Consider the following 25921-nt stretch of genomic DNA (forward strand, 5'->3'; position numbering starts at 1 on the left):
TAGATTGATACATCATAGCAACAGATACACATACTCAAAATATTATTCTTGAGGAAAAAACAGTAAAACATATATTGCATAATATATAATTCAAAATATATATCATATGCAACTTAATCAACTAGGCAGAGATAAAAGAGGCTCTGATACCAAATGTTTGAATAAATATACAATCATAGAAGTTGTAATAATCTAACCGAGTTTTTTCCCAAAATGGTCCTCCACTAATGCTCATTCTCAATTTTGCATTTCGACTTTCAATTGCACCTAATGTGGTCCCTCGACTTTCAAAAACTCACCCAATTTGGTCCTCCGTTACATATTCCGTCAAATCAGTGTTAAAATGGAGGGCATTTTCGTCAATTTACCTATTGTTAGCCTAATAAACATTGAGAAATAGTTGAGGGACCATTTTGAGAATAGTCAAGGGACTATTTTGGGAAAAACTATTTTATTTATTTCATTTTTGTTTATTTTCATTGTTTAGACTCTATACAATTAGAATTTCGATACATTTTTTTCTTACAAGTATAAATAGTTAAAATCGCGCAATCCAACCTCAAAATTTTTAACTTTCTTTACAGACTTTTCCACTCTAAATATACAAACCATCCATATGAAGTTTTACAATAAGTTCCGTAAATTTCATAAATACTCATATACATTTTTTTTATGTTCATAGACAATCAATCACTATGTATCACATTAAATATTACTTTTACCATTGAAAATAATATTTTTTTTTCAAGCGTAGACACCCAAGGAGTGTAAAATGTAGGGAAAATATTGGACCGAAAGGTAAATTTTTCTAGTAAACTTCTCAGTTGAGCCGAAAAGTAAAATCTCGTCAATGTTTCCTGCAATATTTTCTGTATTTGATTTCGAAGTAATTATTAAATTTTATATTAATTTACATTATTTAAGATATTTTATGACATCTTTTATATGTTTTCCTCTTCTTATTTTTTTTATTAATTATTAAGGCAAGTATAATTTATTTTGTAATGTGGACATATTATTTTTAATAATTTTGATTTAATTAAATTATACCTTAATTATAAAAATCCTACCTAATAATTTTAGTATATTACACGAGACACAATAATTATTATAAATAATGTTTAATAATTGTCAATTTGTATTCAAAAATAAAATTTATAGTTAATTTTTTAAGTCAATCATAAAATCTTTTGTGCTGTGGGCACATTATTTTTAATTATTTGAGTTTAATAATATTATATTTTATTTATAAAAAAATCCAAAGTAATATATTTAGTACTACGGATGTGACTAAGAATTATTTTAATCGGTGCTTAAAAAATGAGTATTTATAAAATTTACGAAAGTTATTGTAAATCTGCATAGGAATAGTTTGTAAAAAAGTTAAAAATTTTTAGGATGGATTGCACGATTTTAACTATTTATATTTGTAAGAAAAAAATGTATAGAAATTCAAATTTTATAGAGTCTAAAAAATGAAAATAAACAAAAATGAAATAAATAAAATAGTTTTTCCCAAAATGGTCCCTTGACTATTCTCAAAATGGTCCCTCAACTATTTCTCAATGTTTATTAGGCTAACAATAGGTAAATTGACGAAAATGCCCTCCATTTTAACACTGATTTGACGGAATATGTAACGGAGGACCAAATTGGGTGAGTTTTTGAAAGTCGAGGGACCACATTAGGTGCAATTGAAAGTCGAAATGCAAAATTGAGAATGAGCAATAGTGGAGGGACCATTTTGGAAAAAAACTCTAATCTAACCTCATTGCGGAAGCTAATAGGATTATGCACCTCCAGCCATAGTTGTCATCTCCATAGCATTGCTTGAAGGATTGTGAGGAACTTTAGAGTGTTTTTGTCTACCACTTGGTATCCTAAGCAATTAGATAGTGTAGTATATGTTCATAGGAGTAGTGGGAGGACCATACTTATATAGCCTATGTGCCATCATTATAGGCTTGGTAATGGAAACCGTTACTTCTGTTTTTAAAGCACAACATAATGACCATAAATGGCCTATTGATTTGCCCCACTTAATAGTGACATTAATAGAAAATGTTACAATCTTAACATAGAACTTAATTAGGTAAAACCATCAAAGTCCAAGATTCAATTAAGCACATAAGATGTTTATGACTAAATTGAAAAAAAAAAATCACTATAGTTGAGGGCTAAATTATGTATTAACTCATAAAATACCATTCATCTATTACTTCTTTAAATTTTGATGTCACACTGATTTTCTTGCTGAAAAGTTAAAACACACAGTTTTAGCATAAGGACCTAATCTCGCTCTCTCTCTCTTTTTTTTCTTCTCTCTTAAAAAGCCCTAGTGTTCCTATTGATGAAAAACCCCATGGAGGGTTTTTTAGTAAACTAAAAACTCTCAAAAAAAAAATCTTATTAACGTTGCTATAATAATCAAGACACTTAACAACTAACCAATACAAACTACCTATTAACCTCTAGCTTATCAATTAAGGGTTACACTTGTATGAGACTATGTCACTGATCCTTATCCATGAGACAGGTCAGGTCAAGTCAAGTCAGATCAATATGTAAAGGTAATACTTATACTAAAAAATATGTAATACTAAAAAATGTAATACTAATCAGGAATAAACGTTTCTTTCTTATAAACGAAAGCGCATACTTTTTAAGAAAAATGTAATATTTTTAAATTTTGATGTAGAAGTACTACATTTTTCATCAAAATATTACACTTTCATTTATAAGTAATGTTGTCAAGTGTTTGTTACTTATAAGAGAAAACTAGCCTTTTGTACTACGCGCAATGCACGAAAATTCATGTCCAATATTAAAATATTAATAAATAAAAATATTTAAAAATTATAATTCAAATTATATATACACAAATAATATGCGTATTTTGTACACACATATGATTTATCATTCATAAAAAAATAATTAAAATATAATAAATCATTAAATTAATTATATAATGATTTTAATAATATGATAATTGCCAACCACCTTGTGCTCAAATGACGTGTAGTGACTTTCTCATATGGGAGGTCATGAGATTGAGCCTCTAGTATTACATTTTAATACTGCCCCAACCTGTCTCAGTATCCTCACACAACGTTTTTGCCATCAATTAATTATGCAAGACAAAGTAAAAATTAATGGTTAACTTAACAAGGTAAATATGATGGTCTTAGAAAAGGAACTTAGAGGAAATTTGATACAAGTAGTTGGACCTCATTACTTAGAAGCTACAATAAATCATAAGGTCTTTTTACGTTTTTTTCTTTTCTGTGTCAAAAGTTATAGTTTGATAAGAAGATACGTGAGATAGAAGATGAGTATTGAAGAAAAGAGCAAATGATCTCATTGCCTTGAATAGATGGTTGCTACTCAATATAAATGAGAGGAAATGAGGGGGAGTTTGATGTAATACAAATGGAAAGGTAATCGCTCCTAACTAATTCTAATAGATGCAGTTTTGCTAGTGAGCTAGAAGTGCCCTGTCTTTATATTCAATATTGGATGATAGTTCGAACAAGACAGCAGTAGGAGATAAACAAAGCTAAAAGCAAATGGTAGATAGTAGAAAGGGCCCTTGTGTCCTTTTACCCTTCGGCTAGTTTTAACTACCAGTGTCTATATACCATCGTTTATTTCCTTTGTAAACTGGATAATCACTTTCACCTCTGAGTAATACAACACGCGTTCAGTTATCCTTTTCTCCTCTCTTCCTTTAGCTACTGACCTAAAGTCGACACTCAGCCTCTAAAGAGAATCTGGAGACTGTTCCTTGCTTCTTAGACTTCTAGGAAATCAAGGCATCACATAGGAACATGCAAAATTAAAACCCGTAACCGACTTTCTTGTGTTAGGAAAAAGAGCCCAATTAGAATCTGCAAATCCCTTTAACTACAAAATGGACTTGGTAGGAAAGAACAAATATTTTCCTATGGAACCTTTAATGTACCACAATATTTTATTTGTGTGCATCTTGCAAATGTAGCTCTGTAGGTTTGTCTAAGAACTTGGAGAATTGCAGACTAGCAAAGCAAATGTCAAGTCTTATAATATTTAATGATGGATTAGGGACTAGGTATAATAAATCAAAGCTAAGCAATCGGCCGGGTAACTAGAGCCTAGTAGTCAGCTGTGCGCGTGCTAGAGCGGCAGTTACAAATTAAATGCAAATGGATTCTTTCTCAGTGATGGAGGTTCGATTGATGGCAGTTAAAGTAGTTATAATTGTTATGGCAGTTACCGCGGTTACTTTGCAAAATAATTAGGTGCATTAATGAGGTCATTTAATGGTGGGTTAGGGTGTATAAATATCCCTCCACAGACACAATGTAGGGAGTTCTGAATTCTCAAGCAATAAGATATTCTTTTTATCTTTTCTTTATTGATCACTTGATTTTTACCTTCTATGTTGGTTCGTCGTTTGACTACGCATTAGTCACGGAACCAACATTGCAGCCGTTTGTGGAGATCAAGTGAAGAGTGTATAGTTTAGCGTGGTGATGGAATGGATACTTTCAAAAGAATAAAACGAAGAGTCAAGACTCACCGAGTGTCGGTCTCGAAAGAGGTAATGCGGAAGATTACTTAGCATTTAATCGAGTGAATGCATAAAGGAATTTGTGAGGTTGTCAAGGTGTATAGAGTAAACATTTGTTTGTGGAAAGTTTGGTCAATTGAAGTAAACTAAAACTAAACAAGCAATGTATAAAGCAAGGGAGTGAATTGTGCTAAGTTGTGATGCCTCATTGTGTGTCTTTGGCTAGGGAATGTTGATTCAACTACCTTGGCTATTCAAGGGTGCTAACTCACAATCCTTTTCCACAATAAGTGTACTAAGGCTCTCTAGCTATGGAATACATGTTAGGTAACCAAAAGCTCTTAGAGGCATTTCATCAAACACTTGGGTTTCACACCTTCCTACTAGTCTATTGCCTAGATTTCCATAGGATCTATAATTGCAAAAGCCAATTTCAACCTAAACACTAGTCATGCTTAAATCAAGGTCTCAATCTTCCAAGAGATTGGCCCAAAACTCTTAGAATCAAATCAAAGCAACAATCACAAAACAAAAATAGGTTTCCAAACTAGAGTGAATCAACTTTCACCAATTAGAAATGAAGATCAACACTAAGCATGCACAACATTTCACAATTCAATCCCCAAATGAAATTAGCTACTCATATTCATGGAATTGAAATCAGAAAAACCTAATTGAAATCAAGTAATGTAAATTGCAAATGGAATTGAAATAGAAACTAAATTGTGAATAGAGTTTACCTAATAGAAAATGAAATTCAATCTTCAAAGTAAACTTGTTCTTCAATCCTTGATCAAATGGAAGCTAAATCTAGAAAATGTCTTTCTCTTTCTAAAAAGCTCTCAATTGAAATTGCTAATCTAAGAAATGTAATCTAAAAAAATGATTCATCTCCCTAAAATTTCTAACTAAAAGCTCTTAAATAGCCTTCTCAAAATTGCCCTTTTAATTTGCCTTCCCGCGCTCCAGTCCACACGTGGAGCCCCGTGTGGATCAGCACTGGAAGCGATCCACGCCGGTTCCACGCGTGGGGTGGTGTTCCGGCCCATCCCAGGATTCCTTCTTCGCCCCGAATGCTCGTTACATTCTCATGTTTCGCCCTATGGCTCTCGGGATCTGTAAAAACACTTTAAAATACCACAAAAATAGTTTTGCACTCGATCTACGCATTAGAACATAAAATGCCACAAGTTATTCACAAAAGGATGTTAAACACTATTAAATAATAACCCCAACTTAGACCCTAATTTCTAGTTATCTTGGGTGTTTATCATCAAGCAAAGGGTCGTGTCTCTATTCCTTTAGCTTTATTTTTTAGACGTTTAACACAATTCCCTTTTCTATTAGTCACTATGAGAACTGAACTTGGAGCTGGTTCGGAAAGCTGCAACAAACTCATTGTGACCTTCGTGAGCAGCTTAGTCAATAGAACTCCGATCCCAGAGCAGTCAAGTGGTTCCCGCCGCTAGTCAGCTTGTTTCCCAAGCCGCAAGCTTCCAATTAAGGTCCGGTGTTTATAATTCAAATGCAAGGTCCTCAAACTAAGCTTAGGCGAAAATTCATTGTTGACGGGTCGCTGATCATGAGGTAGGTGCACAATAGTATGACGACTATGGTGCCCAATGGTTTGCACCAAAAAAAAAATGGTGCCCAATGGACACGGATTGGAAGAAGCACAGGTTTAAATATATATATATATGGTCCTCTTTCTTGACAAAATATCCATTATCAGTTCATTGCAGTGATATTCATTATTCAATATATACTACTTAACCATGCCCATCAAACTTGGCTCAAAATAGGCTTGGGTGGCCACGCGAATTTCAGGCCACTTGGTGAGTCTGTGCTAGCTTGATGGCATTGATTTCCAAGTATGGAGCATGGAGGCGTCATGTTCCATCGTATCCTATCTATGCCTATATTGGAAATCCCATAAATATATAGTAAAACTACTTTATTTTAGTATATATATATATATAGTTTAGAATTTGATGCAATCTAGCCAGCCTGCAGTTTCATTCCAAAATTATTTCAAACACTAGTCATATCAAAATGCTTGAAGCTTTGGCACCATTAACGAAACTAATCATTCAGAAGGAAAATCATCTATATATCTAACTAATCTAACATCTATATATCTAACGAACTAATCTTCTAAGTATGCATCAACTACTACTACTAGTGGTTTAGGCGGCTATGTGTTGAATTTTGTCTCTGGAGGAGGCTTCACATATTTTCCCCCCAATGGTTCCTGAAAATGTTCCCGGTGGCCTCGTTTTCTCCTCCTTGACCTCTTGTCCTCCTTCTGTTTCTTCCGCAACTCTCTCTCCTTCTCCATTTGAAGCTTCTCCCTCTCCAAGATACCTTGCCACACAACTTCACCTGTGGATGGCCATAGCCACCGCTTCCCCGGTGGATCAATGTCTGCTACCTCTGCCAGTTCTTCATCCATTTGTTTTAGAGTGCTGTAGTGGAACCATTTCACCCACATTTTCCCTCTCCTCGTCTCCAATTTGTGCTCTTCTCGCATTCTCCCTCTCTTTGGCTCCACATACACCATTCTTCTTGCACTGTGATACGCCCACACATTTATAACCAACTCCAGCATCCTAGAGTAGCAATGCTTGTCCTCCTTTCTTACACTCAAATAGCAATATCCACTTTGATGGTGTTGATCATACAATTGTGAATCAAGTGCATCCACAAACATCCTGCAATGCAATGCCAGAGTTTGTCAGGTGCAAAAACCAAGAATTAAGAGCCAAATTAACAATGTATCTACCTAGAAAACATTGCAAACTCTAGGAAGGATCTTGTTGGTAAAACCCAGTTATGCCTCACAGACCAATTGCCTCCAACAGCAGGCATAGGAGGAACAGCACTAAAATTCTGCAGGTTAATACCATACATCTGCTTCATAGCCTTAGAGAAAGCATCCCTTCAATCAACAAAGAAATCCCCAATAAGCTCTTCATCCATCCATGAAAGACACATTTCAGAAAAAAAAAAATAGAAAATTTAATGTCAGCAGTCTTACTGGCAGTTTCCAGCATTAATAGCATCACAGAATGACCAGAAATCCTGTCTTTGTGGGTTTCTGGGATCCCTGTCCATGCAAGCCCAGAAGAACAAAGCATCACCATATCTGAGTGCTTCAATGGCCTCTAACAATGATGTTTCTGCTATCTTAGACAAAGATTCCTGCTTAATCCACGCAGAATTGAGATTAAATTCAATAAATATTATTCTGATAAGCTAGCTAGGTTTATAAGAAAAATATCAAACTTAAGAGTAACAAATGATCGAACCTTTCTTGCCGTTGCTCTCCAAGATTGGAAACCTATCCAAGGATGTTTGTGTATGCGACCAGTCCGGTTTGCAATGGCAAAGAAGCCTCCATATTCACCAAGGACATCTCTGTAATAAGGGTCACGCAGTAGCGGAAGACGAGAAGGTGCATCAATGTCATCAAATTCAGGTCTGCGTCCTTTAGTAGACTGCCAGTTAAGACAAGTACTCTATAATGTTGCATGAACATGAAGAGATAGTAGACGAAGAACAAGATGATGACTACTCACAAGCCCAAGTCCTCGATAGAGTGATGAATTGTGCAAAAATGGCCAGGTCCCCTCTCCATAATAAGGTTCATATATGCACAATGGTTGGCCTTTCCTTTCAAGCTCCCCATACTCCCTCTCATGCAAATCTTTCCTAAAACGCTCAGCCTTTTTTAGAAGTTTGGATATTTCCTCCCATGTTCCCCTTTTTCGTTGAACATTTCTGCCTTCTAGCTGCATCCATCAAATCCAAATGGAAACAATTATATTATGAACAGAGTAAATTCTGGAAAGAACAAGAATGAGAATCAGTTAGTTACCTCTTCCTCCTCTGCTTCCTTGATGCTATTTGCAATTTGTAAATCTTTTTCTTCATCCCAGAAATGATTCATAATAATGTGGTCCATCTCATCCATTGAACTCTCTGTCTGAATAGGATTAAATTGCTTCTCAAACTTGTTTAAAAAGCTATGGGTCTTAAAACTTCTGATCACATACTCATTAACTGTTTCAGAAAGAAGCCACTTCCATTTTGGCACTAGAAACTTAGGGACTCGGACAGCCAGAGACTTTGCTTCAACTCCAGGTGGGATAATGTTTTCCAATATCAAAGCATACCCTTCGATACTCTTCGAAACCATAAGGTTCAGGGCTATATGCTCTCCAGAAAATGCAACATCTTGAGCTAAACGTGACAATTTTCCATTCGAAACAACACGGGCCATTACATCAGTTAAAACCTTGATGTCCTCCTTTGGATAAAGAAAGGCATCGACTCCATCAACAACCTGGCAAAAATAAAAATCATCATGGAGCAGAAATAAAAATTAAAACAAAATCAAAATCAAAATCAAAAGCCTACATGTTTCTTGATAATCAACAGGTCTGGAGCTACTATAGGTTTCCCAAAGAGCATTGCTTTTAGCAAAGTGTATGGAAAAGATTGCTCTTCGTGGACTGATGCATATATCACAATATCACTCAATCTCAAAATCCTCTCTGCATCTAATTCATCTGAAACTGCAACTTGCTTCACCACTTCGGTCTGATTAAGCAAGAATGTGAAGTCAGCTTCCCACGAAAAGGAAGTTTGGTTTTCAAAGACAATTATTTTGAGAGGACGAGGATTCTTCAAATTTTCAATGGCTTGCACAACTGGCATTAGAGCCTGCAAAACAAGGGCTTGTTCAACCCAGAGATATTTGTACTGTCTTTGGCTTCCCACAATTGCAATGATCAAGTGTTGTGGCCCACACCCCATCTTAGCATATATTTTCGAATTACTCACAGAGTAATCATCTTCCTCTGCTTGAATAGGAAACTCTGGAATTACAAAGTAGTTTCCAGTATCACATATTGAATATGCAATCTGAAACGAATTGAATAGCCAAACCCAAACCCAAATTAGTTATATATCATTCAGGTAATATAATGAATTATTCCAACAAGTTAAAGTTAATAAGTTTTTCTGTACCGCCAGATCATAGTTTGGGAACACAACAGCATTGGCACGCCTGAAAGCTTTTCTCCAACTATCAACTAGCATTTTCTGGCCAGTCGAGTTATATTTTTTCAATCGGCCAGCAAGTGCAGTTTCACTAACAGTCCATAAAACAGGCACACTTTTAAAAGGTTCCGGCATAAGACTGTAACCACAAAACGTACACTCAATGCCTCTAAAACAAAAACTAATGAAATACATACATAGAACACAGGAGATAGATCTATTTCAATTAAGATACTTCAAAACAAATGCTAGTACATATTCTCATCTGTTTCTTACCAAGACAGGATATCCATAGCTTCAAATGAGTTGAGAAACACAGCATCGTAGCTGCAAACAGCACATAAAACCATTAAATAATAAAGTCTGCAGGTTAGTTGTTACTTAACAAGAAGTTAACTCAATTCAATTTGATGATATAGAAATCAATTAGCAGATTTCATGAGTCTAAAATTAAAATCACAGAAGAATGTTTCTCATTTCTGCAATGGTACGGTGTTCAAAGAAAGAAAACAAGAAACAATCAATGCACTAGTCTTTAGTTCAAAAAATAAAACTATCAAATGTTAGAAAAAATAAACTCAAATTAAAGCCAGATCAGATGGAGACATACTTTAGCCAATCTACTTTCAGACTTCCACTAGTGTCTATGGTACTGACAGAAATTCCTTCGTTTCTCCATACAGAACTCACAGGGCCATCTTCAAGTGAGAGCACCTAGATTAGAGATAAACAATATATATAACGTTAAGACCATTAGAGATACATGCATATATATATATATATTTATTCACCCAACTTGGCATGCAAAACTACCTGGAATTCATGGCCAATCTCCTTCAATGATAATGCAAAATTAATCATCAAATCTTGATATGGATCAACTATGAGATGTGTAAAAACCTACATACAGAACAGAACAGAACAGAATCAATATAAAAATGAATAATAATTAGGATTAGGATGCAATTCAAGAAGAAAATGATCGATGTGATGAACGCTAATTAACTCACCAAACCGAGTTTGAGTTTTACAGAGCGGAGTGTGTAAAACTTGGCATTTTCCCGCCTGAACTCGTCGTCATTGCGCAGGAATGGAGAGGAGAAATCCTCAGGTGTTTCCAGCGAGGGAACGGACAAGAAGAACGATTTGAGGGCCACTCCCAGTAGGAAGCAAAGGAATATTGCAAGCTTCAATTTGAACTTCTTATTCTTCGGAGCAGGAGGGGGCAATGGCGGCTGGGGCTGGGGCTGGGGCTGGGGCTGGGGATGCCGATGACCTCCCCGTCCCCTTCCCCGTCCCCGATAAGAAACACCCCTTGCCATTTCTTGCCAAATGAAATGCACAAAAGCTCCGATCCTTTCTTGAAGATCAGAGTAGTTTCAAGAAGTTGTGGTTTAATTCTCACTTAGCTTGCGACTTAATATAGACACGCACAGAGAGAGAGAAAAAGCGCGCGCCCGTCAGCGATATATTTGGAAAGAATGAGAAAATATATATGGATCGTCAACGATAAATGACGAGATTTGAAAGTTAAGAAGTGACGACGATAAATTCAACAAAATCCAGATATTTCATGGAGCGCTCGTCCTTCAGTCCTTGTAGTTCGTTGTTTATACTCGATCAACTTCTCTCTGAACGTTGTATAAGTTCGAATGATGGATTATATATATGCCCTTCTGTGTGTATATATGCATTTGTATTAGGTGTAATGCATAGACGATACTAGTAATGATCTACACCATACCAAGTACATTAATATGGTATTAGTGATATATATTAATACCATATATAAAATTCTAGTTTAATAAAATATAATGAGAATATAATGTTTATTTCAGTCGTTATACTGTGGACCATGAGTCATGGTTGATATTGCAGTTGTATTGAACTGATACTGCAGTTATGTTGAAAGTGAACTACAGTTGCGCGGAACAGAGGCCGTGTCATCCATCTGGAACTGCAGTTGTGTTGAAAAGATACTGCAGTTGTGTTGAATGGATACTGCAGTTGTGTTGAACAGATTAATGGCCTCTGTTCTGTGCAACTGCAGTTTCCTTTCAACACAACTGCAGTATTTTTTTAACACAACTGCAGTATCCGTTCAACACAACTGCAGTATCAGCTATGATCATGGTCCACAATGCATTATGGACCATGGTCTACCATATAATTTGCGTGTTTATTTAGCTAGACTGAATTGTCTACAATATTGAAATTCAAATGCCATGCATATATCAGCATACGTTCAAGTTTGGGTATGTAGTGACATTTCCAACAACAACAAAATTATTTCTATATTTAACCCAATTCCTTTGCAGTCGTGTCAATAATTGCTTATGTTATGCCAATAATAAATATGTTTAAAAGTTAATGCATGCAAATAATATTAGCTTTATGATTGAAATAAAATATTTTATATATACTAGTTTTTTCTCGATGCCCAAAAACATCTATCAAATATTTATATTTATATTTTAAAATATAACTAACAAATTCTTACTAATTAAAGAATATAAGAAAAGATATAGTTCTTACTAATTAAAGAATATAAGAAAGGATATAGTGGATTCATGTGCATGGTAAAGTTAATGGAAAAGATAACGGAAGTTATAACGGTAAGAATATTTTTGTCCAAAAAACTTGTATAATACAACTCTAAAAACATGGACCTAAATTAGGAATATAACTTTGATTGAGACTTATTATGTTTTTAGATATAAAGAGAGAGTTTTGCCTAAGCTCTATTTAGATAATTAACGTTTAATTTTGAAGGTACTTAGCTTGGTCATTCATGATAGATCATTTGGGGCTTAATTAATATAATTATTAGTTTATTACCAAATATTGATCACTTTAACAATTTTGTCAAGTAAAATTCTGAAATAAATGTCTTTCCAATTCAAGACAAATATAATGCTACATAGAGCAAAATTTTAACTATTTGAATGGAGGCCTGCATGAAGCTCCCATTTTATAGAGGAGTCGATGCAGTCTTCCCTTGAAAGTAAAATTAGCAATAATGTCAAATACACATATATATATCTCTAATTTTGCTTTAATGTTTTCCTTTTTAATTTTGAAAATTTATATTAATAGTATAGATTACTAAATCCTAATAATATAGTTTGAAACATATTAACATTGAAACTTTTACTTCTCTTTTCATACCTAATAAGTTGAGATAATTTTATATTCTTTTATCCCCCTTGAAAAGAAATTAAAAAGAAATGATAATTAAGAAATTATGGAACCATAAGTGATAGAAATTTTAGTAATGTAATGGGAGATGAAAAAATTAAAGCAACCAGTGTAGATTAGATGATGAGTGCCGAATTTTACTATTTTTATGTGTATATATTTGATATCAAATTCATATGCTTTCTATTCTAATTCGAAGCTATATAAGTATGTGAATATTTGATTCATTTGTGCCATTTAAGTGATTTGGAGGCATTGATTTTAAAATAATGTAAATGGGAGATCAATTAGATGTGTTTTAAAGTCATATTAGCTCAAAAGTGTCTTTCAAGAATCGTAAGAGGTTATAGAAGTAAAAAGAGTGAGTTAGAAGCACCATAACATGATCCGGTGATGACTCTTATTTTGTTCTATATTTTACCGCATTCTTAACATCTTTCTATGTTGATTCCGAAGTGCTTTATTGGGGTTTCAAACTAAAAGATTGTGTTTTATGCTCAGTTGTACCTAATTGCATTTTGAGGAGAGGAAAGTAGGAAAGGGAGCAAAAATGCATAGAAAAGAGCACCAGGAAGCAAAACCGGCCAAGATGAGCACGAAAAGAAAAGTTGAGACGAAGTTCATGGCGTAGAAGCAAAAACTATGTGTCACGGGTGTGCGTCGCCCGTGCATAATACTACAACGCGGTCTTCTTTCCGCACGGGCACAGCACGCCCGCGCCATACCAATGCACACGCACAGGCCATCGCACGCTGGTGCGCCGAACCCTAAATGTGCGGTATAAAATCTTCTTTTTCCAAATCTGAGAGGCAGCTATCACAGTAAGATAGATCAAATTTAGCTCTAAAATTCCTAGAAAGCCTTAGCTTAGATTTTGACTATTGTAGAAGCGTATGTTGATCTTCATTTTTGGGAGGATTTCTCCGATTTCAACTTGGATTCTGAAATAGGGAAGTTCTCTTTACTTTCTTTGCCTTGATTTATTCTATGCTATCTTTTATTATGTGTTTTGTTCTTGATAAGATGTCTTCGCGGTGGTGAGTAGTAGATTTAGGTGTTTGGATTGTAAATAAAACTCAAGCATAAAAGATCTTCTAGACACATGCTTTTCACATGCAGTACCACAATTAACGTTTAATAGATATACCTGTCTCCATGGCTCTTCTTCAGATGCTTCAACTAGAGACTTGGTTTCTCCCTCCAGACCCTAAGCAATTCCCTTTAGACTAAAGAACTCTGATGGAGAGAGAGTTTTAGTTTGCAGGAAGGTTGGGGAGAGGACTAGAGACTCTCATTGGTTGATAAACCATCTCACAGTTCCATCAACGTGAGATGGTTATCTGAGCAGTTGAAATTGCTCCTTATTTTATCTAACCAATAATAGAATTATTATTATTATTATTATTATTATTATTATTATTATTATTATTAAATTTAAATAAATATTTATGAGCCATAATAATGGGTCACAAAATTATTCTAACATTCTCCCACTTGGCTCATGAATCATAAATTTAATAATGAATGTAAAACATAATATGCATAGTATAAGCTAATTCCTTTGTTACATTGGTCAGAACATAAGTCATCATTTAGTTAGAAACTAATAAGAATCATGGCGGTAATACGTCACTAATTTAACGCAGTCCCTTCCATGTATCACAATATTAATTTCAAACTTAATATGATTCATAATGATATTTTTCATGATAGTCCACGATAATGTCTTTGTCAAAGACAAATCCTGTTCATATTGACATAAAACATTCATGTATATATACTTCAAAACTAAATAGGATACTTAATACATGAACAAAATTATATTGAGCTCCAAGTATCAAATATACCAAAAACACAAACCTTAACATAATGTTAACTGTTTTCAATAACACCCATTCTCTCAACATGCTCATTAAATGCCTTTGGTGGCAAGGCTTTAGTTAATGGGTCTGCAATCATTAATCTAGTGCTAATGTGTTCAATTGATACTCTTCGTTCCCGAACATCTTCTTTAACGGCAAGATACTTCAAATCAATATATTTAGCACCACTTGTATACTTGTCGTTTTTAGAAAAGAAGACTGCTGCTACATTATCACAATAAATTTTCAGCGGCTTGGCAATACTGTCGACAATTCCAAGTTCTGAAATAAAATTCCGCAGCCACAACCCATGATTTGTGGCCATAAAACATGCCACAAACTCAGCTTCCATAGTGGATGCAGCAATGACAATTTGCTTCGCACTTTTCCAAGAGATAGCCCCCTCGGCTAAAAGGAACAGACATCCAAATGTGGACTTCCTTGTGTCCAAACACCCGGCAAAATCTGAATCTGTGTATCCGATCACCTCAAGGCGATCAGACCGCTTATAAGTAAGCATATACTCCTTTGTGCCTTGTAAGTATCTTAACACCTTCTTTGCAGCCTTCCAGTGATCCATACCAGGATTGCTTTGATATTTACCAAGCATCCCGACAACAAAGCTAATGTCTGGTCGGGTACATGTTTGAGCATACATCAAACTCGCAACGACAGATCCATTTCCTTTCGCTCCAATTCATTCTTAGGGCATTGCATAAGACTAAACTTATCTCCCTTCTGAATTGGAACAACAGATGCAGAGCACTTTTCCATTCTAAATCTTTCTAAGACTTTGTTAATATATGATTTCTGAGACAATCCTAACACTCCTTGTGATCTATTACGGAATATTTCAATTCCAATCACAAAGGATGCCTCACCCATATCTTTCATTTCAAAGTTCTTAGAAAGAAACATCTTGGTCTCATGCATTAAACCAAGATCTTTAGTAGCAAGCAAAACATCATCGACATACAGAATCAAAAATATAAAAATGCTCCCACTAACCTTCAGATATATACATTGATCAACAGTATTTTCCTTAAATCCAAAGGACATTACAGTATCATTAAACTTAAGATACCATTGTCGAGAAGCTTGTCTAAGTCCGTATATCGATCTATTTAGTTTACACACCATGTGTTCCTTCCCTTCAACTGAAAAACCCTCAGGTTAGTTCATGTAAATTTCTTCTTCTAAATTCTTATTCAGAAAGGCTGCTTTCACATCCATTTGATGCAGCTCTAAGTTATAATGAGCTACTAGTGCCATAATTATTCTAAATGAATCTTTCTTTGAAACAGGTGAAAATGTTTCATTGAAATCAATACCATCCTTCTGAGTAAAACCTTTGGCAACAAGTCTAGCCTTGTACTGTTCGATATTGCCATTTGAGTCGTGTTTGGTCTTAAAAACCCATTTACAGCCAACTGGCTTACAATCTTCAGGCAATTCAACAAGATTCCATACTTCATTATGTTCCATTGATTTTAACTCATCTTTCATGGCTTCGACCCATTTAGAAGAATTAAGACTATTTATAGCCTGTGAAAATGAAACTGGATCTTTATCGATTCCAATATCGAAATCTGACTCTTGAAGATAAACCATATAATCATCCGATATAGCAGATCTCCTTTGTCTTTGAAATCTTCTTAATGCTACTTCTGTAGGAATATCATTCGTGGGTTCACTGTTAACTTCATCATGGAGTGGTTGATCATTAATTTGTTGTTCAGGTAAGTCATTAGATTGTTCGTTCGAAGGATGAACAATCTGAGTAACTCCAGGTAAAGTAATTTGACACATAGGAACAACAAATTGAGAAGAAGTTATCGGAGAATCTTGCACCGTATAACTTCTTTAAGTTCCACTTTTCGTGGTTCAACACTCCCACTTATGTTATTATTCTCAATGAACTTGGCATTTCTAGTTTCAACAATTATTGTAGTATGGCTAGGACAATAAAATCTATACCCTTTAGATTTATCTGGATAACCAATGAAAAATCCACTAGTTGTTCTTGAGTCCAATTTCTTTTCATGTGGATTATAAATGCGTATCTCCGCCGGGCATCTCCAAACATGAAGGTGCCTTAAACTAGGTTTCCTTCCAGTCCACAGTTCAAAAGTTATTTTTGAAACTGCCTTGCTAGGAACCCTGTTTAATAAATAAGCGGTCGTTTTTAAAGCATATGCCCACAATGACAAGGGTAAAGAAGAATAACTCATCATGCTCCTAACCATTTTCATTAACGTTCGATTACGCCTTTCTGCAACACCATTTTGTTGCGGTGTTCCATGCATTGTGTATTGAGCACAAATACCACGTTTTTCAAGAAATTTAGCAAATGGACCAGGACATTGTCCACTTTCATTATATTTCTCAGTATATTCACCACCCCTATCAGACCTTATAATTTTCACCTTTCTATCTAATTGTCTTTCAACCTCTTCAACAAATACCTCTAAGGCCTTTATTGATTGAGATTTTTCATGCAACAAATAGACATAACCATAACGTGAAAAGTCATCAATAAATGTGATGAAATATTTTTCTTTTCCGAAGGTTGGAACATCAAAAGGTCCACATATACCAGTGTGTATAATTTCAAGGAGCTGTGTACTTCTTGTGACTGCATTCTTATTTGTGTGATTTGAATGTTTTCCTTTAATACAATCCACACAAATACCGAGATCAGTAAAATCCAATTCAGGAAGAATTTCATTCTTTACAAGTCTTTGAATCTTTTCCTTGGATATCATGAAGTAGATATATGTAGCCATATCGTGAATAGTCATCTATAAAGGTAATGAAGTACCTTTCGCCGCCCCAAGAAGGAACATCGAAAGGTCCATAGATGTCGGTGTGAATTATTTCAAGCAACTCACTACTCCTTGTGGCAGGTGTCTTGGTTATGTGTTTGGTTTGTTTTCCCTTAATACAATCCACACACACATCCCAATCACTAAAATCCAAGGCAGGTAGGATTTCAATTTTCTCCAACCTTACTAACATTTCCTTGGATATGTGTCCTAGGCGTTTATGCCACAAGTAAGCAGAGTTTTCCTTTAATGCACTACGTTTTACTCCTATACTACTCTCAACTTGAAATAAAGATTCAGCAAAATTTACATCAAGATTAAAACGATAAAGAGAATCAATCAAAGTACCAAAACCATAATATTTATTATCCTTACATAAATGAAAAGTACGATTCTCAAATTTGATGTAAAATCCCAACATATCCAACCTACTAACTGAAACAAGATTTCTATCACTTTCAGGGACATAGAGACAATTTTCTAGATCCAAATGATATCCAGAATCTAGGATCAATCACTAGTACAAAAATGCACATAAAACACTAGTATTTAGCTATTGTTCTTGTTGCAATGGTAGTGTATTCTTAAAAAAAAAACGTACGGTGGCAATTTTGTAAATAAGTGATGTACATTTCGCTACCGTTGTTTGAAGAAACGGATGCGGATTAAAAACCAAAAGAACCGTAGCGAAATAGGTATTTAAAAACAATTAAATAATTTAAAAAAAAAAAACCGAAAATACATTTAGCTACCGTTTCTTAAGGAAACGATAGCTAAATATTACTATAAAAGAAAAAAAAATTACTCCCAGGCCTAATCGTCGGTATCGACGAAGCGGGATCCAAAAATACACACCACTACACTGCCGGCGCCTCACCTCACCATTACTGCCGCCGCCTCCTCACCACTGCCGCCGCCTCGCCACTCCCAGATCTGTGTCCGCCATTGCAGCGCAGCCACTTCCACCGCCGCCACACCACCGCGTTCCTTCCACCAGAGCCGTCGTCCACCAGCGCCACCGGCTCCGCCTCAGCCTCCCTCGCCGTCGCCGGCTACCCCGTGCCGGACTCCCACAAGACCACCATCCGGGTAACATTCTTCGTTCGCAATTACCGAAATGTGAAATTACGGTTTGAGCATTGTGCCTGGAAACGATAATCTCATAATCTCATGATAATTTCAATGCAAGGAATGATGATTGAGGTGCTGTGCTTGCATAAAAATGTTACTTCGTATCTTTTAACTAAAAGGAATTAGTCTCATGGCTTCTGCACAATTGGGTCTATGAACTTAAATTGAAATGTTTTCAGTTTGCAAGGAATTACTCCGTATGTATTCAGAATCGACATTTCCTCTGTCATACTAGTTGGGATGAAAAATTGAAATGTTTTCAGTTTAAATTGCAATAAAAGAAATCATAAAAATGTCTCAATTGCACATATTTTGCTTGTTTGATGGTTAAATTGAGCAGGCTTTAAGTTCACGGAACCAATTGCACAAAAGCGATAAGTTTAGTGATCTATTTGACACTTGTTCTTAACTAGAATGTCTATCTTTGTAGTGGTGGGTTGAGTAATCACTGTATTGGAATTCTATGCTGTTTTAGTACTTAAGTAGTAGATAGTTGGGTTAATGTTGTGGAACTGCTTGCTGCACAGATTTTGATAAGTGCAATTGCAACTGTGTTTCATTATAGCTTTAATGGGGATGATGATGCAGGTGACTTCTCCAGATGGTCATCACTATCACTATGCAGATTCTGTGGAGAATGGTGATTTCGCTTTTACTGCAGCTGAGGGTGGCAACTATATGACTTGTTTCTGGGCACCTGAGCACAAGCCGCCTTTCACATTGTCCATTGATTTTGATTGGAAGCTAAGACTGGATTTGCTGCCAAGGATTGGTCGAAAGTTGCCAAGAAAGATCAGATAGAAGTGCGTGTTTCTAATCCCACTGCCTCTGGTTTTCTTGTTCAACCTGCATATAATGCTATGTGGCTAGTCGTTACTCTTCTGCACTTGTGATTGCTTAGTTGATGGTGAAATAGTACCTCAGACGAATTAAACTAACCTAGAATGAAAGGGGAGAAAAACTAGAATGAGATTTCTTGATTTTCTTTATCCTTCCATTGCAAGGAGCACAACTATCTTCCTGCTTAGAATGTGGTATGCTATTTATATTTGTTCTTAGGAATCTTAGGTGTTTAAACTCGAGCAGTCGAGCTAAATAAGTAGTATGTTCTATTCCATAGTGGGCTCGTTATTTGCTCCTTATGCAGCAATGCAGCTTGTGATTCTTGAATTTAGAAGTGCTCATCTTTTCTAGCCATTGGTTGCAGGAGATGGAACTTGAGCTTATGAAATTGTTGCGGTGACATCCATTCACGATGAGATGTACTATCTTCGCGAAAGGTAAGATCATGCATTGTCTTTTAATTATATATATTATTGTATTAAATATATGTAACTTTTGTTTATTATTGTATTAAATATATATTATTGTATTAAATATATTCACTGAACTGCAAAGAGAATTTTGAGACTATGTGAAGCCAACAAAGGTGTTTATGTTAAAGCTGGTCAGTTTGTTGCAACTGTGCGTGTGAGGAAAGTTCCAAAAGAATACTCATCAACTCTTTCATCATTGCAAGACCAGGTTGGTACTACACACAAACAAAACTTATATCTATACATTTTCTTTTGCTCCATATTTGACAAAGCTTATGATTCATGCTCGTTTACTTTCTTTCATTTGCTGACATGTAACTAATAATGCTTTAGGCTGTTCCTTGTCCTTTTGAATCCATCAAGGAAGTACTGATCTACAATCTGGGTCCAAATTTATCAGATATGTAAGATACCATCAAGTAGGGAAATTGTATGAACTTATCATGTACTTTTCTATCTCCAAATCTGCTTCACTATCGTCATATGCGTTCATTCCTTGCCTCCTTTATTCATTAATAAATTTTGTTGAGTTTGAAAGATCCAAATGCCTAGCGGGTGGAGAATAACAACCACCCGCCAGTTAGGCGAAAGCAGAGATAAAGAATCAAGGAATGAGAAAATATATATTGTATGAAAGTGACATAAGAAAGTTGATTAAATATAACTGCTCAGACAGAATCTGCTTATTGTTCTGCCAAGATGGTCATAGTGACTTGTTTTGTTCACTGGAATCAGATTCTTCTCATTTGATGAGGAACCATTTGCAGCTGCCTCTATTGCTCAAGTACACCATGCTTTGTTGAGAGATCATCAAGAAGTGGCTGTCAAGGTTTGTAAATTGGGTATAATTTATGCTTGAAGTTCCATTAATTTTTTGCTAACCTTTTGTTGCATTTATTTTCCATCAATTGCAGGTGCAATATCCAGGACTGGAGTACCAGATGAAATTTGACCTTGCAACAATGTCTTTTCTCTCAAAATCTGTTGCATGGGTATAAATTAATGTATTTCTAGTCTAGTACTGGACTAGAGTACTAGACTAGTATTTGGTTGTAATTTCATTCTCTCTTCTGTAGCTTTCAATTATTTATAATTTGGAATTGTAAACTTTTAATTTCATTGATTCTTTTTTAAGCTTTAAAGTATTGTAGTTTCAATTGATCATAATGTTTGTGTGAGAATTGCAGGTTGAATATTATTGTTTTGGTTTTAAGTAAAATAAATAAATTAAAATATTTTTAAAAATATATATATAACCATCCGTTACTAGCGGATGATTTTATTTTTTATTTTTTATTATAGATCATCCGCTACCGTTCCTAGCTAGGAACCGTAGCGGATGCTTAATTTTTTTTTAAAAAAATACTAATTTGCTACCATTCTTAGCTAGGAACGGTAGCGAATGATCAAATATTAAAAAAAAAAATTAATCCGCTACTGTTCTTGTAAAGAACGGTAGCAGATGATCAGACTTTTCGCTACTGTTGTACAATGGTAGCGAAAAGTCAGCGACATTCAGAGACTGTCCCATCCGCTACTGTTGTACAACAGTAGCGAAAAGTCTTTTACACCAGTAGCGGATATGCAGTTTTGTACTAGTGAATCTATACGTCCTTATTCCCTCAATCCGTGCCTTCATCTTATTTTCCATAAACAAGAATTCATCAGTTCTTCTTGTGGGTTGGATTGAACTGAATCCCGGCAAAATATGAGAGACATGAGTAGTAGCACCGGAATCTAACCACCAGGTATTGTTGGGTACTTCAATGAGGTTTGATTCAAAAAGCATAGAGATAGAATCATTACCCTTCTTTTCAAACCAAGCCTTTCTCTTCGGACAATCTTTCTTCAAATGCCCCATTTTGTTGCAAAAGAAGCATTTGATTTTTTTCTGAGTTTGACCCGACTGAGTGTTATGCTGGGCCTTGCCCTTTTTACCTGATTTTCTCTTATTGGTGCTTGAACCTCCTTGAGATGTGAAGTGGATGGAGTGATGTATTAACTTCTTTAATCTCGTTTTCTCTTGAACCAGCAAATGTTTAGTTTCTTTAAAACTCCATTTTTCTTTAAGAGTATTGTAGTTCACATGGAACTGTCCAAACTCTGCTGGTGGAAGTGAGTTAATGACTAGATGAACTAGCCATGATTCAGACAACTCCATCCCCATCCCCATCCCCTTTAATTTTGCTGCAATATTGGCCATTTGGTCGCAGTGATCATGGATTGGCACAGACCAATCAAACTTCATAGAAGTTAATTCTGTCATCAGGTTCCCTGCAATTGACTTTTCTGCAATCTCAGACATTGATAACTCTTTCACTTTTTCTAGAAATTCAGATGCAATATCAACTTTTGGCATCATCGGCTTCATATTTTCTGCCATGGTAATCTTCATGAGGTTTAAACACATTTTATTGGACCTCATCAATTTTTCATGGTATTCGTTCTCTTCTTGCGAGCTTTTGTCCGTGAGGGCCGCAAGTTCCTTTGTGTTTAAGGAAAGATCTAGTCCAGTTAAGCCCAAGTAGAATTGGACTTGTTCAGACCAGTCTTTATAATTGAGGCCATTGAACCTCATAACAGCATTCATTGAAGCCGAGAATTGAGCAAAAGCTGAAATTTCACATTTACACCTTAATGCTTTTATGTTAAGTATTTAAACAATTCCGACTTACATACATTATGTTGGATAGAAACTTTAATAGATGCCAACAATACATAAAACAATAATAATAATAATAATAATAATAATAATAATAATAATAATAATAATAATCAAGCACTAGTCAAATAAGCAAGTCATCTTTGGATAAACAAAGCTATTTGACAAAGCACTAAAATTTTATTCCTTAAGTATTATAAATTTATTTGCAATGATTCACCTTTGGGCAATCTCATAGCGATGTAATTTATAATTATTGTAATTCTCATCTAAGGCATCTCAATGATTTTGACAAATAAATTCTATTTTATTGATATCTATCACCATCTAGCTAGGTCACTTTGGTGACTAACAAGCTAAAAGAAATATGCATCCTTAATGAATAAAATAGAATTTTATTGCCATAAGAAATATTCATTCAGTCCAAAAAATTATATAACAAGGTCACTTTGGTGACTCTCAAGATCCGTAATAGACTAAAACGCAATTTAAGTAAGCAAACATTTAATTTATTTTAATCTAATTGTTACTTAGCCAGGCTACTTTGGTAACTAACAGGCCTTTTACAATAATAGATAAAATAAAATAATAAAAAAATAATTTAAGAACAATACAAATCCATGAGTCGCCAATTAAAAAATAATAATAATAATAATAATTCGAGAACCTTAACAATCTAACAAATCTTTTCTTCTCAAACCAACCTTCATAATAATAATAATAATAATATATTATTATCATTATTATTATTATTATTATAAAATATAATAATTTTTTTTTAAATAGGCTAGGGCTCTAGCCCATTCGGCTAGAGCCCATCTTTGCCAAAAATTACAATCTCCAGCCTTGCGCTGGAGAAGCAGCAGCAAAAAGCTACTTTCCTTCTCCAGCCGCAAGGCTGGAGAAGAAGAATGACGGCCGGTGTCACCGGTCATCTAGCCGATGCCGGGACGAAACAAATTATCTTTTAATCCTTAATCCGTCAAAATTATTTAAAACTTTAATATATCATAATATACATATATGATAACAATACAAAATTAAACGCATATATATACACAAATTATTAAGAATTAACGCATATATATACACAAATTTCATATAAAAAATTGTAAATCATTATACCTAACCTTGCTCTTGATACCAAATGTAAGAATATTTGATAGGGAATATACCCCGGATATACTCCCTGCGTGTTACGTATTTCATGCGTATACGAGTATATGAATACGGGTATTAGCTTGGCCTATAAAAGGGACTCTCACCCTTCAAACAGGGGACTTTGGGCCCTCTCTTGGCTCTCTCTCGAGAAACACTTGAGAAACCATATTCTTTCCTCTCTCAAAAAAGATTCAGTGATTGCAATGAATGAGAAGGGTTTGAAGGGCTCATCTTTCTGCTATCTACTTTCCCTTGTTCATCTAATTTTCATACACTTCATATACATACAAAAATACATCAATGGAATTAATCCTTATCAATGGCACCGTCTGTGGGGACTCGCGACTAAAGGCCGTGTTCCTATAATCACCATTCTGGAGTTTTGTTTCTGAAAAAACTCCCTCCTGGCATCTGTCTCTATTTGGCTGCTGCTCTGAGAATCTGGTGTCTTTCTTGGCTAAGGAGTCCATGCAATTGAATCTCTCCATTTCTGCTTTCTTTTAGTATCTACATGCAGTAATTTTTGTTTCATAGCGAAAAAGAAAAAGAAAAAAAAATGGAGTACAGTATGTAGATTCCACCCGGCATGCAGCTCGCAGAGGTGACTCCACCGTCGTAGCCAGCGCCACCGCCTGGAGAGCCAAGAAGGTCCACTTCCATCATCATCATACCGATCATCACCAGCTATGCACCACCCGTGTTCCACACTAACCACAACCGCTTCTCGCCGGGAAAGAAACCAGCCACCGGCGTCTGCCGCCGCCCTCTGTCGCTGCGGGAACACCTGCAACCTCCCTGTTTTTGGGCTGCTCCATCAGATTATCCTCTGCCATTCGCGCAACCGTGGTGGGTAACGAAGGATTTTCCATGTGCATGGAGGTAATTTATTTCCGGCGAACTCCTTAGATTTGCTGGCTTTTTTTGGTCTCCCGCAGCATAAATTTCCTTCGGTGGCCTGCGTTTCTTCTTCTTGTTTTTGTTTTTGGCTGGGTCTTGGACGACGGGTTCTTCGTGCTGGTTTCCTCACGCCTGGCAGCACCAGCCGACGATCTTCTCTCTCAGGGACCTCCAAACAGCAGGCGAAGGGGATGATGGTGAGAAACCGCGTCCATCCTCTCTGTTTCTCTCCCCGGCGAGCTGTCGTGGTTGGTCGCCCACCGTCGCCGTCCGCCATCATTTCGAGTGAAAGAAAGAAGTGGGGAAGACATGCAAATATTTTGGTTGGTTGATGGCGGCGGTTGTTTTGTTTGGGCGGTGCGGCAATAGCAAAGCAGAAACTAAATGGTGGATGATGGATGGTGGATGATGGATGGTACCTGACAATCTCACATGCTATGTTAAGCTTTGGAAAAGCAAAAACAAAAGCAAATTAAAATATGGGAGTGAATGGCTGGCACGCTGGTGGTGTGAAAACATTGGAAAGTGCAGTAAAATTTTTTTTCAATTTGTAAATTTTGTAATTTAATTTTACATTGAAAAATTTGTATAGATTAGAATATTGTACTTAGAAAAATTGTAATAGCTAAGTATATGTAAAAAGTCCGGTTAGGTCGGTCCATCCACCATCGGCATTGTAAGCCCGGGGTCAAATCTCGGCATAGTTAATTACGACGGCGGTCGGAAAAAACGCAACGGGAGCAAGGTGCCCATTTATGGTCCTCGGACCGATCTTTTGTGGGAGCAAGGTGCCCATTTATGGTCCTCGGACCGATTTTTTGTGGGAGCAAGGTGCCCACTACGGGAGTAAGGTGCCCGTTTATGGTCCTTGGACCGATCTTTTGTGGGAGCAAGGTGCCCACTACGGGAGTAAAGTGCCCTTTTATGGTCCTCAGACCGATCTTTTGTGGGAGTAAGGTGCCCACTACGGGAGTAAGGTGCCCGTTTATGGTCCTCGGACCGATCTATTACGACGGCGGTCGAAAAAAAAACGCTACGACCAAAAAGTCGGAAAAAACTACGGGAGTAAGGTGCCCGCTCGGTCCTCGAACCGATCTATTACGACGGTGGTCGGAAAAAACGCTACGACCGAAAAGTCGGAAAAAACTATGGGAGTAAGGTGCCCGCTCGGTCCTCGAACCGATCTATTACGACGGCGGTCAGAAAAAACGCTATGACCGAAAAGTTGAAAAAAACTACGGTCTTCGTACCAACGA

The 25921-nt window shown here is 35.9% G+C and overlaps 1 protein-coding gene and 1 pseudogene across 1 annotated transcript; one reads left to right on the plus strand and one right to left on the minus strand.

Annotated features, from left to right (window-relative positions):
- Positions 1-6743: 6743 nt before the first annotated feature.
- LOC116029635 lies at positions 6744-10935 on the minus strand. The gene is made up of 12 exons (XM_031271683.1): positions 10624-10935; positions 10427-10513; positions 10224-10327; positions 9890-9940; positions 9581-9752; positions 8969-9475; positions 8427-8894; positions 8128-8340; positions 7858-8046; positions 7590-7750; positions 7332-7448; positions 6744-7260 (listed from the first exon to the last, which is right to left on the minus strand). The coding sequence occupies exons 1-12, from the start codon at positions 10933-10935 to the stop codon at positions 6744-6746; spliced, it is 2898 nt and encodes a 965-aa protein (XP_031127543.1).
- A 7221-nt stretch (positions 10936-18156) lies between these two features.
- Positions 18157-21126, plus strand: LOC116029636 (annotated as a pseudogene).
- Positions 21127-25921: the final 4795 nt, after the last annotated feature.

This window comes from Ipomoea triloba, chromosome 9, assembly GCF_003576645.1.
Source record: "Ipomoea triloba cultivar NCNSP0323 chromosome 9, ASM357664v1".
Taxonomy (NCBI): Eukaryota; Viridiplantae; Streptophyta; class Magnoliopsida; order Solanales; family Convolvulaceae; genus Ipomoea; species Ipomoea triloba.

What these genes read in the sequence shown, in the direction of transcription:
- LOC116029635 (XM_031271683.1), bottom strand. Translation starts at nt 10,935, where the DNA reads ATGGCAAGGGGTGTTTCTTATCGGGGACGGGGAAGGGGACGGGGAGGT. An exon ending in CTGAAAGTAGATTGGCTAAA is followed by an intron (nt 9,941 to 10,223) that starts GTATGTCTCCAT and finishes TGCTGTTTGCAG; the next exon opens with CTACGATGCTGTGTTTCTCA. An exon ending in GCTATGGATATCCTGTCTTG is followed by an intron (nt 9,753 to 9,889) that starts GTAAGAAACAGA and finishes TTGTGGTTACAG; the next exon opens with TCTTATGCCGGAACCTTTTA.